Source organism: Cheilinus undulatus, linkage group 12 (assembly GCF_018320785.1).
Source record: "Cheilinus undulatus linkage group 12, ASM1832078v1, whole genome shotgun sequence".
NCBI lineage: Eukaryota > Metazoa > Chordata > Actinopteri > Labriformes > Labridae > Cheilinus > Cheilinus undulatus.
The window spans coordinates 40,009,641-40,025,259 of NC_054876.1; the positions used below are offsets into that span (position 1 = coordinate 40,009,641).

Consider the following 15,619-nt stretch of genomic DNA (forward strand, 5'->3'; position numbering starts at 1 on the left):
ATAAACTCTAAATTTAAGATGACCATCTCACAATGTGACAGCTGCTATGACCTACGTCGACTAACAAACTAATAGGAATGTAGTAAGAGATGACATAATGATAAATGCAACACTGGTGCCACCAAACAAACATGTTAGCATTAGAACGGAGGCAATGCCAAACCTATAAGTTTGTAGGATTACAACAAGGAGGAAAATCTTGATCTTGGATGTTTTTCTTAGCATACGAACGCTACAGTCACAAAGGCTTTGTTGCTGCTTTGCTTCATTTCTTACCACAGCGCCGGTGGCGTAGATTGAGTATGCTCTCTGATGTGGTGCACACTGATGATGTTTATTTCTTGAATATCAGTGTATATCGTAGCCTGGGATTCAGCTGTGTTTAGTGAGAGTTTTCTTTGTACAGTCTACACCAGTGGTTTTCAGTCTTTTCTGCCCAAGGCACACCTAAGATCAAGCTAAAATTTCAAGGTACACCAAAACCACAACTATGCAAAATAACCTCTTACATGTTACAGTAAATTGAGGGCAGAGTGTTAGTTCAGGCCACGGAGTCAAGTGCTGCCATATAACTGAGATCAGCTGATCTCACACTAGACCTCATCAGCTGACGGCAAGCTGATTCATTCTAAGCACACTATTGCCATATTTAAACGGCTATTGCCTTGCTAGGCTTTGCTGCTCCCTCTGCAAGCCACTTTTTAAAACCCTCCTCCACCCCAGCTCTTCCTTTATCCTGCTTCTGACTTAATCAGCACCAATGCTTGCATCGCTCTGGGTTTATTGCTGCTTCTCTGTATAGTTGTAATAATTACGTATGGTTGTACATATTCCCAAGGCACACCAAGACCTGGCTTCCTTGCCACCCACTGGAGAACCGTTGGTCTACACCAAGGGTGTCAAACTCAATCACTGCAGGGGCCAGATTCTGAATTTGGGTCTAACCTGAGGGCCTAACAAATATTTAATCAATGAGTGTCAACCTAAACGAGTTTGAGATTGTAAGGTCAACATGAGTTAAAAACTCAAAATCTGAGATAAAAAGTCAAACTTCTAAGTTTTAAATGTAAAAACATGACATCTAAAGTCAAAAGAATGTTTTTAAAAGGCAAAATATGAGATAGAATACTGAAACCATGATTTTTAAAGTCAAAATATGAGATGGATGTCAAAATCATGAGTTCTAAAGGTCAAAATATGAGATAAAATTTCAAATTCATGAGTTTTAAAAGTAAAAAATATGAAATAAAATTCAAAATCATGAGTTTTAAGGGTAAAAAAATGAGATAAAAGTCAAAGTTAGGCATTGAAATGGTCAGCAAAACAGATTAAATTCATAAACATGATATTAAACAATCAAAATGTGAGATAAACATCGAAATCGTGAGTTTAAAATGTGAAAATATGAGATTAAATTTCAAATTCATGACTTTTAAAAGTCAAAATATAAAATTACTTTAAAAATTATGAGTTTTAAAGCTAAAAAACATTGATAAAAGGTAAAGTTAGGAGTTGAAAAAGGTTAAAACATGATATAAAAGTCAAAATCATCCGTCATGTGAGATGCAAAATTGAAAGTATAGAGAAAACACAAGTTTCTCCCACATTCCTGATGTTTTATCAAATTATTTTTAGTTTACTTGTTCTAATTTTTACGACTCAACAAGGATATTATAAATCATCAAGGTTAAGTTTACATTTTTATACTGGAGGAAATCTGCAGACTTCATACTGGTAGGCCAGTTCTAATAAAAATATCATACGATCTGGTGGGCTGGGTATAACTTCACCACGGGCCGGATTTGGCCCCCGGGCCTTGAGTTTGACACCCCTGGTCTACACACATCAGACTGTGATGTCTTATGAGGTTCAAATAGCAGAGTGTAGCATGCCAGCAACTTAAAAGACAGCTAAAAACGCAGTCTGTAAAAGGCTTTCAGACTGTCTAGCCTTGGGAGACCCAACCAGTTGCTAAACCTTCACCTTATATGGGGGGATTATACATGGGTGTTGCTTATAGCACTGCTGTGATAACTTACAAAACTTTATATGCAACATTACATACAACAGATTTCTTCTGTATGGATACTTAACCCTGTTTTAATTAGTTTGTGTTAAATATTACATGATTTCATTGTGTGAAAAACAAACACAAACCTTTGATACATGTCATATTTTGTACATTATATTCCTTTACATTTATATCAGTCCATAAAAATATTGTGAGCATTTTCCTCAAGGTTTCTTTGTTTTTTTTTATGCCTTCTGTGCAAGCTTTGTAGCTTGTGCCTTAAATAACAGGCTATACATGGAGAAGATGGAGATGCCAGTGGTAAAAATAGAAATAATCCTGAAGAAAATCTTATAAGTCATCCAAATAAAGACAAAAGATCTTAGTGATTATTGTACAAAGTGGTGAGAAAATGGCACTCAGGTTAGTTAATAGCATCATTGGTTGTTTCATGGAAGTCAGTGGAAGTAAGTAGAAAAAAGCACATTTTATAATTGTTGAACCAATAAGTTTACATGTGAAAACACTCTGAAGAGCATGTCTCGTATAATGCACTGTGCAGCATCAGTAAAACACCAGCAGTGTTTATACAGCTGCATATCTCTTATCTGGTAAAACATACAGGATTAAAACACTCTTTTACCAATAATATTAAATCTGTATTCTCACTGCATGGTGTCAAGCTCAGTTTGGACATTACAGAGGTTTAAGACAGAAAGATGGTACTGAGGGCTGTTTGGTTACTCGTAGAAAAGGTATTATTTTGGCAGAAGTTTAGAGAAGTGAAAGCAGTGCTGAGCCAGTTCTAGATTTGTTGAAATATTATGCTACATTCAAGTGCTGTAGGAAATTATTTTCAGTCATAAACTTGGACAAGAAATAATATTCTTCATGTGCCCACAGTTATCTATAGAGTCTGTTATGTGCCAAAAAAAACAAACAAACAGGTGCATCTCAAAACATTAGAATAACATGAAAAAGCTTGTCTTTTGCTGTGATTTAATTTAAGAAGTTAAACTTCCATATATTCAAAATTCATCTCATACAAAGTGATGTATTTGAACTCTTTTGTTTAAGTGTAGATAAATATGGCTTACAGCTCATGAAAATCAAAAATCCACTATCTCAAAAAATCAATCCAAAAAAGGATTTATAATACCGAAATTCTGGGTTTCTGGAAAAAATATTGTCATTTATGAACTCAGTAATTTGCTGGGGTTCTGTTTACACAAATCACTGCATTAATGAGATGTTTAATAAGGCAGTCAGTCTGTGGCACTGCTGGGGTGTTATGGAGCCCAGGCTGCTCTGATAGCAGTTTTCAGCTGTTGCTAAAACTCTTTAAAAGTGTGTGGAAACACAGTGGGCTTCATGGCGGCACAGCGGTTAGCCCTGTTGCCTCACAGTAGGAAGGTTCCCTGGTTCACTTCCCGGTCAAGGCCTTTCTCTGCGGAGTTTGAATGTTCTCCCCCTTGGGTTCTCTCGGGGTACCCCAGCTTCCTCCCATCATCAAAAACATGCTTCTTCGGTTAATTGGTGACTCTAAAATTGGCCGTAGGTATGAACGTAAGCATGTTTGGTTGTATGTCTCTCAGCCCTGCGATTGACTGCCAACCAGTCCAGGGTGTACCCCGCCTCTTGCCCAATGACAGCTGGGATAGAATCCAGCCCCCCACCCCCGCGACCCCGAAGGGGATAAGTGGTATAGAAAATGTATGGATGGACATGCAGTACATCCATACATTTTAATAGGTTGTCCAGTTATAAAGAGGAAATCTAGGCCTTTTTCATGTTTCATCTTATTTATATCCTTTCTCGCATGATATAATTGGTTTCATAAAGATATTGAGGAAATTCCATAAGGATTTATCAAATTTCCATGCTGTCTTAGGACACTTAAGTAAAATAAAAATATGCATGCATGTCCTTCTGTAATGATACACTTTCAAATATGTGTGTTTTGCCTTTTCTATTTGTTCATTCATGTTTTAGGATCCAAACTGCAATATTATTCATCAAAAAGACTTTGTAATAATTGTATAATTTCAGAAATCTGGGTCTTAACTGGTTGTCAAGAAGGTGGTGGTGGTGGGACAGGACTCTAGACCAGTTGAGAACCATTGCACTTTAGGGTTTATTGGTCGGCTGACCAATCAAACACAGTAATACCCTGGTTAAAACCAGTTTCTGGTAGTTGTGGCTTCACTGTAGGCAGGTGCCAAGTCCTGCTGGAAAAGGAAATCAATATCTCCACAAAGCTTCTCAGCAGATGGAAGCATGAAGTGCTCTAAAATATCCTGGTAGATGGCTGACTGCATTGACTCTGGACTTGATAAAGCACAGTGGACCATCAGCAGCAGAGGACATGAAACCCCAAACCATCACTGACTTTGGAGACTGAAAACACTGACTTCAAGCACCTTGGATTCTGTGCCTCATAGATCTTCATGCAGACTCTGGGACTTTCATTTCCAAATGAGATTCAAAATTTATTTTCATCTGAAAACAGGACATTTGACCACCTTAGCCCAGGTGAGAATCTTTGGTTCAGAAGTGGCTCTGCACTAGGAACACGACACTTGTAGCCCATTTCCCAGACCTGTCTGTGCAGTGGCTCCTGATCCACTGACTCCAGCCTCATTCCACTCCTTGCGAAGCTCGCCTAAGTTCCTGAATCTGCTTCATTTGACAATCCTATGAAGGCTGAGCTCATTCCTTTTTCTTGTACTCCTTTTCTTACCACACTTTTCCTGTCCAGTCAACTTTCCATTAATGATAGAGCCTCTGAGAACAGCCTGTCCTTTCAGCAGTGACCTTCTGTGGCTTACCCTCCTTATGAACAAAGTCAGCCATTGTCTTCTGGACATTTGTAAAATCAGCAGTCTTCTTCATGATTGTGGTTGTGTGTACTAAACCAGTGAGAGAAGGTAGACTCAGGAAACCTTTGCAAATTGGGCGTTTCCACAATATTCAAATATTTTATGACACTGTTTTTCATGAGCTTAAAGCCGTAATAATCTAGATTAAACAGAGAAGTCTTGAAATATTTCCCTTTGTAAGAGATGAATCTAGAATATATGGCAATTGAACTTTTTGAATTAAATCAAAGCACAAAAGGACAATTTTTATGATATTCTATTTTTTTTAAAATGCACTTGTATTTGCAGTTAAGGGAAAATGAGCAAGGAGATCAAAATCAAGTCACTGTCTATTCATGTGTCTTTAGAGCAGGATTCAGGATTTGGTTTGCCTCATTTGCCAAGTTTGTTTCTCAGTGCAGTGACAAAGTAGGGGGTCTATCTTTAGAAATATTTGACTATATGGGGTTAGACGTGTACAAAAGTGTTATAAAGTATCGCAAAATGAAATCTCAAGCTTACAGCAGTGAGTCCTGAACAAGAAAATCCTTCTTCTGGATCCTCAGAGTCCTTCTGTCCATGGTCTTCATGTCTTTTTTTCTTGATGCATCTCCGTGTGATTTCACACAGTCACTTCTTTTCCAATACATATCTCCAGTGTTAACGATAACTTATGCATTGATAGTTAATATTATTACAACAATAAAACAACTGAATTGTTCTCTGATACTTCCAGAGTGTCTCTCTTTTGAAGGAGCAACAGTGGTGGAATTGGTGATGGAGTCTTCTGCTGATAAACGTCTAAGGTGATCAGACATTTCTCCTCTGTCGTTATAGTAACATCAGTGTTGAAGAGTCCAGAAGAAGCTTGTGAAGTGGCATTAAACTTGGCTCATAAGACCAAGATATATCACAAAGTCTTTGATCACTGAATCCCATCTGATAAACCTAGAAAACACAGAGAAGCAGTTAATATAGAGACAGAAATGTAGACTTAAAATGAGTCGTGTTTCACTGAGAAGAAGGAGACGCACCGTTGTTGTCCTCTGACTCTGTAGCTGAGTTATTGTGAGTTTGTTGCAGCTGGTTGTATTTCATCTCCACTTCCTGTGAGCAAATTTAAAACAAAATTCAGTGAAGACTAAGCAAAGAGATGGATAACAATTAATATTGTCAAAATATTCATTAAAAGTCCAGTAAATAAAGTTTTAGTTGCAGATGTACGTCACATGACTCATTGTTTATCGGGCACTTTATAATATAATGAAGTTTTTTCTCCACAAGATGAACCACGTTCAGCTAGGATTTTCCGCTTTTTACTTGTAACAGGTGCATTACCTTCAGATACTGCAGGTCGGCCTGCAGGAGGCGCAGGTGAGTCATAAGCTGCCTGCTGAGGTTAGGGCCGCCGACGCCTCCTGTCTGCGAGGACGAGGAGAGCAGTTTACTCATGTCTATCCCCACGTCAATTCCTACTCCTCCGTCGTCATCAGTGCTGCTCTCCTCTGAGCCTCCAAAATCCAAAACCATGAAACCACCTATAGGGAGAGGAGGAGCAGGTGAAGGGTTACAACAATAATATATGCTTATATTTAAAAAAAACTATTAAAGGAATGGTTTAGGAAATTAATAAAATAAAATACCACCCTCGAGTCTGTCCAATACACAAGTACAGTTAGCAGATGGTTAGTCAAGCTTAGAACAAATACTTAAAACAAGGGGAAACAACTAAAATTGCTTTTTCAAATACTTTCACAATATACACTATATGGACAAAAGTATTTGGTCACACCTGTTGATTAATAAAATCAGGTGTTTCAATCGACCCATAGCCACAAGTGTATAAAATCAAGCACCTAGCCACGAAGTCTCTACCTTTGCAATAAGATGGTTCGTGATATTTCATCCCTGCTGGATATTCCACAGTCAACTGTAATTGATAGTATTAGAAAGTGGAAGAGTCTAGGAACAACAGCAACCCAGCCATAAAGTGGAAGACCACGTCAAATCACATAGCAGTAATGACTGCTAAAGATTGGCTCAAACAACAGAAATTCAGCCAGATTTTGGCCTTATCCTCAAACGTTGAACCCAATTATGAGTGTTAGGAACACCAAACGCTCTTGGAGTGTGAGATAATTAATGGTACGTCCAAGACACCCCAAGACAACAATTCAACAAGACTGGATGTGAAATTTTTCTTGCATTGTTGTCTAGTTTGACACCCTGACCTGGCATCAATGATGTTTATCTGGGCGCCTACCAACAGGAGAGCATTTTCTCTCCATCTTTGTATCACCTTTTATCAGTGACATTATACGATCCCAACTTTTTCTCCTTCCTTTTTCTCCTTCCAGGGATTTATATACATTTAGTGATTTCCCTGACATTTGAACACATTTATAGCTTAAGTTTTATTTGAAGGGGAACCAGTCCATATTGTCCTCCTCTTGATACATCGGAAAGAGTCTACAATTGTACAATCTGGTCTGATATGATCCCCCCCCATCAACTCGCACACTAGCAACATCAGCAGACAGACTGTGGGCCAAGATGGGACAAGACTTTGGTTGCATTGTCTGACATGGTGCTGTTGTGAACAGCAAAAAAAAAAAAAACATGCAGTCTTAGCCTGCCTTAATGCACATGATGCGTAAAAGATACCAATGCTCTGCTGATTCCATAACTGAAGAGTTCCCAGCTTTCACTGACATTATTGTAAGCACAAAAACTACGAGACGGGAGCTTCATGGAATGGGCTTCTATGGCCGAGCCACTGCATGCAAGCCTCACATCACCAAGTCCAGTGCCAAGTGTCAGATGGAGTGGAGTAAAGCACACTGACACTGGACTGGGAAGCTGTGGAAACATGAAATTTGGTAGATGATGTATGGGACTTTTTTCAGGGCTTGGGCTAGGCCCCTTATCTCCAGTGAAGGCCAGTTTTAATGCTTCAGCGTACCAAGACATTTTGGACAATGCTATGCTTCCGACTCTGTGGAAAAAGTTTTAGGAAGGTCATTTTCTATTCCTACATGACTGTGCCCTGGTGAACAAGGCAAGGACTATAAAGACATAGCTTAATGAGTTTAGTTTTAAGAACTTGACGGGCTTGCACAGAGCCCTGACCTCAACCCAATCAAGCACCTTTTGGATGAAGAGGAGCAGAGATTGTGTGGAGGATGTTTTAGCTGAAAAAAGGGCATCAACTCCATATAAAAGTACCTGTATTTGAATACGAGTACAGTGTCATTACAGCCCCTGTTGGTGTAATGGTCAGGCATCTGAATACTTTTGTCCATATAGTGTAGCTACCAGAAGCTCTAAAACATTTAACTTTCATGCTATATCAAGTTCCAGCAAGCCATAATCCCTTCTTTTGTAGTCTTTTTGCCAAGCTAATTGCTAACTAGCAGTTGTAGGTAGCTTTATGTTTGTCTTATGACAGACTTCTCATCAAAAAGATCCCACTGTTCCTTTATGTCATGAGTATAAAATAAAAAGACTGACAGAAAACTCTCGTAGATGTCCTCACCGTTGCGTTCAGCATTCTCAGACATTCCCGTGATGGTTGAAGTCTGGCTGTTGTCGCTTTGGGAACCTGCAGACGTTTGACCCTCTTCACTCACAGCAGACGGCCCCTCAGGACTCCCAGGCAAAGAGACACTCTGCTGACGCCCAGGGGTCGCACTCTCTCTCTTTTCCTCTGTCTCCTCCTCAGCCTCTCGACTGATCATGTGATTGAAAAGAGCCTGCTTCAACATCGCCACTGTGACACAGAAAAACATTGAAGCCATTTTTTTCACTCTGCCATGAATACTTCTATCATAAACACCTGGATAGAATTAATAAATATGTTAATTATGGTGTGTTATTAAGAAAAATTGGCTCTTAATGTGTAACTTACACGTCCTGAGGGCCTCTTCGCCTTTAGACGAGGGTAAATCGAGTGCGTTGTGCTCTTGATTTTCAGTAGCGACACCCTGAGGTGACGCCTCCTCGAGGAAAGGCAGTCCCTCAGCGAGCTGCCCATCCAGGAAAGCCTCCAGCTCTGCTTCATCTATCTCTTCATCAGCCTCCTCTTCCTCTACATCCTCCTCCCGTCTGTCTGATGAAGCTGGCTCCTCTTCCTCATCCTCTGATTTCATACCATCAAACGGGTTTGTACTTGATGGCTGAATGTCTGGAGTAGAGGCGCCATCTTTATCTGGGATGCATGGAGACGCAAGATCTGATGATAAACATAAGAATAACACATTTTAATGAAATATACTCAAGTTATGCTGTATTTCTATTGTTATTATATTAGTTTAGCTTTGATAATTATATTTGCAATAACTAGATGTAATTTGTTAGATATTTCAGTTTTACTACCCCTTAATGATGCACTTTTATATTGACTTTTTGTGAGAAAGGCACCATTTAGAATATATAAAGCTGCGTTGGCTAGCTTACTTAGACAGGTACAGAAATGAGACTAGTGAAAGATAGGTTTTATTGATACTTAAAATTATGCTAAAAAGCTCATAATATCATTGCTCTATTTATTTCTTTTTCTAACTGGAAAAAAAGCTGAACCAGACTTAGATTTTGTCTCAAAATACTAAAATAAAGCTTTTCTGAATGGCACACATCAAAAGCCAAAAGCTAATCAGTTTATGAAGATGTAAAACAAAGACAATGAGACATTCCTTTCAAAAATAAAATCTGTAACCAGTAGGAGACAGGTATTTTGAATTGATAAATTACTTAAACAATGGCTGGCAAAGATTACCATCACACTGTCCAGCAAATTATTTACTTTACAGTCTGATTTCTTTTATAAACTGGCTCAGCTACTGCTCCAGTACCTGAAGAGTTAATGTTTCCATCTGGTGAACCGGCAGGATCTTTGGTCACTTTGGGCAAACCTTGTTTCATGATCTCAATAGCATCCTGCTCAGCTCTAAAATAAACACACAGACATTAGAAATGATGTTAAAATGGAATGAATAAATCCCTTAGTGGTGGACTCACTGGGTTTGGGCTGCAGGTTTGTCTCTGTTGTCAGGTTTAGCCTTCATGGCATCAGCACACTGTGTGATCAGGCACTGCCACCTGGATGGACAGAGGTAACAGAGGATGGTAAAGATGCTGATGAAAACAGATAGTGTGGTCATTATTTTGGCTAAACACTTACGTTCTCTGATCTGACACCGTCTGAGCCATCAGCTCGTAGATCTGAGCCCCATTTTCAGACATGGACAGCACGAAAAAAGACCGGTTGTCTGGAGAAGACAAAGATGTGAAAAACGACAGTACATATTTATTCGTTTGTACATACAACTATTTAGGCCCAGTGATATAATGCAAACAACATAAGGAAAGATTCTTGAGTGTTCTGGACTAAATGTTGACATCTACATGGCAACATGCCCACAATAACGATGCAAGGCTCTTATTTTGAAGTCACATGCATTAGGTGTCCACCTCTTTCTCCTCAAATGACACTGATCGGTCCAGACTGACTGATAACAAGCATTTCAGCTTGACGCTTTGCAAGATGGAAACAAGGTCCATCCATTGTCTTTGCAAGGTTATCAAAAAGTTGAGATCTCAAAAAAAAAAAAAATAAAGAAAAAGAAAAAAAAAAAAAATTTTTGGGGATGGTCTACTAGTGATGAATTTTACTGTTATATCTGTTACACATATGCACTGGTTTAACATTAGTAAAAGTCCAAATGAGCTCTTTTGACAGATGTCAGCCATCTGCAACTAATGTGGGCATGCCATCAGTGTTAATTTTGACAGCTATTTCTAATTTAGTCTTATTTTTAGGCTTTAAATGAAATGCATTTTAGTCATTTCTATCCTGTAGTCTAGTTTTAGTCCATAAAAAAGTCCTCACATATTAGTCTTTAATTTTAGTCCAAGCATTTATTTTCTTGCCTAAATGTGGTACCAAATCATGTTAGTGTGTTCTATGCACTATGCCAGATCTGGGGTCCCTGCTCTCTACAGCAGGCAGAAGAGATACAGCTACATTGTTTTTTGACAGATTTACCACCAGTGGAGAAATTTAATGGATTTTGAATGCCAGACGAAAACTAATTTACATTTTAGTCTAGTTTTAGTTTAAGCCAACTTAATTTAGTTTTTGTCAGTTTTAGTCATCACAGATCTATTTTTGTTAGTCTAGTTTTTTCATGAAAAAAAGGCTGTTGATGAACATTTTTAGTCAGTTTTAGTCGACATAACTAACACTGGTGTCATATCAGTTAAAGGCTGGCATTTAGGGAATCTAACAGCTGATTCTGGGAAGAGATATATTATTGGACTGAAGATGTGACTCACTGGACAAGCTCTGATCCGTTGAGTAAAATGAGAAAATGGTGGAATTATTCCAAAGCCTTATTCCAAAAGAAGCCTTAAAATAGCATCTGCATTGGTATCAGCCATCAGCTAAATTGTTATTTTAAAATTCACCATCGACATGGGCCTAGAATTTTACATTTAGTGCATTTCAAAACAACTGGTTCATTTATAGAGACCATAAATTGTCATACCAAATTTCAACCAAATGTTGCTGAAAAATTTCAGTCTGGATCAACTATATGGATAAAGGATAGCTTTACCTGAAACCATTTTTTATGCCTAACAATACAGATTGGTTCACTTCAAAGCAACTATAAAATGCATTTTGAAAGACATTCTTACCAGTGGCCACTGGGCGAACCAGTACAGTGTTGAGCTTGATGACGGGGCTGAAGATGTTTTTGGTGTCAGCAGCACTGGCAGGATTTTTGCCGTGAAATTTAAGGACCAGACGCTCGTCCTGTTTCTGCAGCAAAACCAAGATGTCCTCAAGAAGAAGTGAGTAGAGCTCTGAAGAGGGGACAGTTGTACAAAGATTGAAATTCAAACCAATTCTTTCAACCAGACTTTTTCTCTTTCAGGCATTATGGTTTGCTAAATACTGTTTTTTACAAAAACTAAGAGAAAGTGCAGGCTGCATACTATTTTGTGTATTTTACCAATTGTCTTGTCTTTATTGACTTTCCAGGAGAGTGGCCCTTCATGCACCATCTTCCTCTTGGTCAAATCCAGATTCTGAAAGACAAGAATCAAATCTTGACATCTCCCATGACTAGAAACATGCTCATAGTTAGAGGAGATCATATTGTATTAGACAGATTTTGTTTGGTTGAGCCCATGATCCTTTGTGTTTGGACTTAGATAAAAAGTAGTGTTTTTAGTACCTTCAGCTCGAGGATCATGGGATTTTCACTCTGTTTAAGTGAAGAGATGTCCAACCTCCTCTGATACTCTATTAGCCTCTGATGAGAAAAAGCAAAACATATTAAAAGGTAAACTTCTCCCTGAGCTTGAGTTAAGTTACTTTGATTAAAAACCTTCTAGTTTAAACCTAAATTTTTCTTTTATGTTTGTACCTGTTTGTTTTCAGCCTCTTTGACGGCTTGGTTGACGTGGTTGAGGATCTTTTTGCAGCATTCTGCAGCTTTTCTCACTTTTTCTCTCTCCTCGCCATCTTCTGTGGGAAGATAAACAAATGTTACCAAGAGCTGCTTAATGAACAAACCAGAACATCTAAACCTCCTCTGTAAATCATTAACAGAATAACAAATATCAACAGCAAAAGAGGCATATAGTCAGCTCTAACCTGTGTATTTGGCTATATTGTCCAGCAGAAGCGGGTACTTGGTCACTCTCTGCATCTCTACAGGGATGATGTCTTTGAGCTGCAGCCTGCGACACAGACGGTTACTCTCTGCCTCCTGAAGAGAGCCAACAGGGAGAAATATCAAGGGTTAAAATCCACAGAGATACTATAAAATCTAATAAATCTCACATGTAGTTTAAGGATGTTGTCTTCTGCTTTTAATTTTCAAAAGGAAAAAAGTTTGCTGAGACATATGGAAAATATGGGTGGGTTTTACCACAAACCAAACTAGGGATTTGCTTTTCCCTTGTAGGTTTCCAGGGCTTTTTGCAGGTTGGAAATACCCACACAGATGCTTCAGCAGCCTCATTAGTAAGAGCAGAGTCAGGTGAAATTCTGTCATAAAATTGGCCTTAAAATCCCTCAAACAAACACGACTTATTAACCTTTGCTTGTACCCCATTTTACTTACCTTATATCAATGTTTGTCTAAATTTCATTTTCTGTTTATATGTATGTCCTTGCATTATTAAAAGGTACTTGAATCTGGAGTAAAGATTTGTTTTGCTTTAACATAATGAAGCCTCCTTGGTTAATGCAGGACACAGTAGTCACACACCCTGCCATGATCAGCTGATCCTAATTATTGCCTCCTAGCTCCCACAGCCAATCACAGCTCCTTCTCTCAACACAGCGATGTATTTAGATATGACGTGGTTCTCATTAATCTCTGCTTGCATTTATACTGATGCACCACATGCTGCTTCTGGCAAAGCTTAACCGCCTCCACCCCAGCCTCCTCCATTATAGCATAAAGCATGTTGAATCCTCATATTCAGATTCATGCTACTATGGATCAATGGCCTTTGAATTAATTTTATTGAATTCTCTTCGCATTATCATAAATGTATGGATCCATATTGGGATTTGTAGCCATAGGCTCCATGGAAAGTCAAAGCGTGCTGCTACACTAACCCAGGGAGCATCTTTTGAGCAAAGTCTTCTCCACCAAGTAAAACTGTATATCCATTTTGCAATTAAATGGTTAAAAGTATGATGAGAGTGATCCTAACTAAATGTGGTTTATTTATAAACTGCTTTTTTACAACTGCATAGAAAAAAATACAGTTGTGAACATGATTTTAGAAGATGCTGCAATGGAAATAATCGCTCTAAATAAAAAGTCCCTTAAATTTCCTGTTTTGAACTTGGAATGAAAAAAATGTCCCTGACCTTCAGAGCTAATTTCCACACAGACCATCCTCTTCTTGCTTCTGACTGTCTCACCTGCATGAATAAGGTAAACCTCTGGTCTTTCTTCTTTCTGCTCTTGATAAGCTCCAGAGCAGATGGCTGGTTGCTGCAAAAAGTTCCCACAGCTCTTTTAATCTTCTCCTCTTCCTCTCCACTGAACTGAAATCAACACACAAACAAGTACATTTACACAGAGACAGAGGGGATGTCTGGCTGCTCAACATGGTCAGTATATAAAAAGCATAAAACAGTGACGGGTGTTCTTGGAAAACAGGGGAAACTGAGCACATTAAGAGGGAAGAAACCAGGCTCTCCAAGCTTGAGTGTTATAAATGTGGGTCTGTAGCATGCCTTGTCTTTCTCTGATTCATGTAACTTCCTGTCATTGGCTGTAGTTGATATATAAGTGTGGCCACACCACAAATGTTTGTCAGCCCTGACGAAGACCTAAATGGTTGAAGCTTTTTAGATGATTTGGCCATTACAATAAAGGCTTTTTAAGTACTTCCTTCCACATTTTGTTGCATTTTTCATGCTTGGAGTGCCTGGTTTTTACCCTTTCAAACTTTCAAAGTACATTTGCATGTTGGGTATGACTTGTAGCTTTATTCTCCCACCTCCAGGTACTAAAATACATTCAACAGTTAAAATGTAAAATGAAAATCAACACCTAATCAGAAAGCAACAACTGTGAGGATTTGATGGTAATAATTATTTGACAAAAGATAAGTAGTACAAAAAAAACTGCATTCTTGGTTTTAACTAAAGAGAATGGCTAAATAAAATCCTCCATACTTCAGGGTTAAAGGAAAATGAAACAAAGCTTTGGTTATTTTTGATTAAACCAACCATAAATATTTGAAGATGACAGCTTTTTTACATAAAAATCCTATAAGTAATGTCTTGTCAAGAAAAGTCAACAATTAGCACACAAAAAAATGCCCTTTTAAGGTCTTTATTTTTGGGACGTGGCACATATAGACAGCAACAAACATGTGCAGAACTTAGCCTCTTCAAACTTTTTCAGCAAAGAAGGCTAAGTGGTGAAATGCATTAGTTGTGTTCTGTATGCTGCTTTTGTTCACATTTCTGTGTGCTGACCACTAAGTTTCCTTGCAGGTCTTTTTTGTGTTCCTGAAAAGCTGCTGTAGTTTGGAGTGTGCTTCCTTTTATCCAATCTATTGCCTCTACCATGAATAGAAAATAGTATTACCCATGCCAGCAGATCATCTGCTATCTGACCGATCACTGAAGTCTCATTCCTCTTCCTGATCGAAGTCATCTGCTCTGTGACAGAAACTGTGGAGCAAAGAGAGAAAAAGTTATAAAACACAGACAGTCGGTTCATTTGCTGTTTAAAAGTGGCTAAATGGGGTAGAAAGGGTTGCAAGGATCTCTACAAATCGACATATCTGAAATGAAGAGACGGTGACATTGTTTTCATGCAGCCATGTAGCAGCACATTACTAGTGTCAAAAGTAACTGCCTTGCGCCAAAGGCTCCCAGTCCTTTCTAATAAAGTTTTTACATCATTTCAATATTTGTTGGATGTGAATGAAGTTACCATGCAGCTGAATGATTTCCTCCAGGTTAATGAAGATGTGTTTGAGGTCTTCTGGAGGGAGGATTGCATCTCTGTTCAGCCTCTGATAGAAAACAGAGTCCAACACCTTCAGCATCCGCAAATGAGCACGCTCAGTGTAGAACAGCTCTGAGGACGGAAACATACACGTACCACATAAGGAGGAGGTATAACAGTTTAACAGGAGCTTTTAAGATGTGTCTAATTTCTTTTTAGTTGTGTAACTGTTGACCGGGAGCACAGAGTTTTGTCTC

General features: G+C 38.6%; 1 protein-coding gene across 1 annotated transcript in view; it reads right to left on the reverse strand.

The window, feature by feature from the left end:
* Positions 1-4,324: 4,324 nt before the first annotated feature.
* arhgef12b (Rho guanine nucleotide exchange factor (GEF) 12b) overlaps positions 4,325-15,619 on the reverse strand; it is a 65,817-nt gene continuing 54,522 nt past the window's right edge. Inside the window, exons 23-38 of the mRNA XM_041801134.1 lie at positions 15,348-15,494; positions 14,997-15,082; positions 13,817-13,942; positions 12,530-12,644; positions 12,300-12,400; positions 12,108-12,185; positions 11,883-11,958; positions 11,566-11,733; positions 10,049-10,136; positions 9,886-9,966; positions 9,720-9,814; positions 8,777-9,100; positions 8,405-8,638; positions 6,208-6,407; positions 5,904-5,976; positions 4,325-5,817 (exon numbers count right to left, since the gene is read on the reverse strand). Coding sequence (XP_041657068.1) covers positions 5,795-5,817; positions 5,904-5,976; positions 6,208-6,407; positions 8,405-8,638; positions 8,777-9,100; positions 9,720-9,814; positions 9,886-9,966; positions 10,049-10,136; positions 11,566-11,733; positions 11,883-11,958; positions 12,108-12,185; positions 12,300-12,400; positions 12,530-12,644; positions 13,817-13,942; positions 14,997-15,082; positions 15,348-15,494 — 2,015 coding nt within the window. The 3' untranslated portion in view covers positions 4,325-5,794. The remainder of the gene's footprint in view (positions 5,818-5,903; positions 5,977-6,207; positions 6,408-8,404; positions 8,639-8,776; positions 9,101-9,719; positions 9,815-9,885; positions 9,967-10,048; positions 10,137-11,565; positions 11,734-11,882; positions 11,959-12,107; positions 12,186-12,299; positions 12,401-12,529; positions 12,645-13,816; positions 13,943-14,996; positions 15,083-15,347; positions 15,495-15,619) is intronic.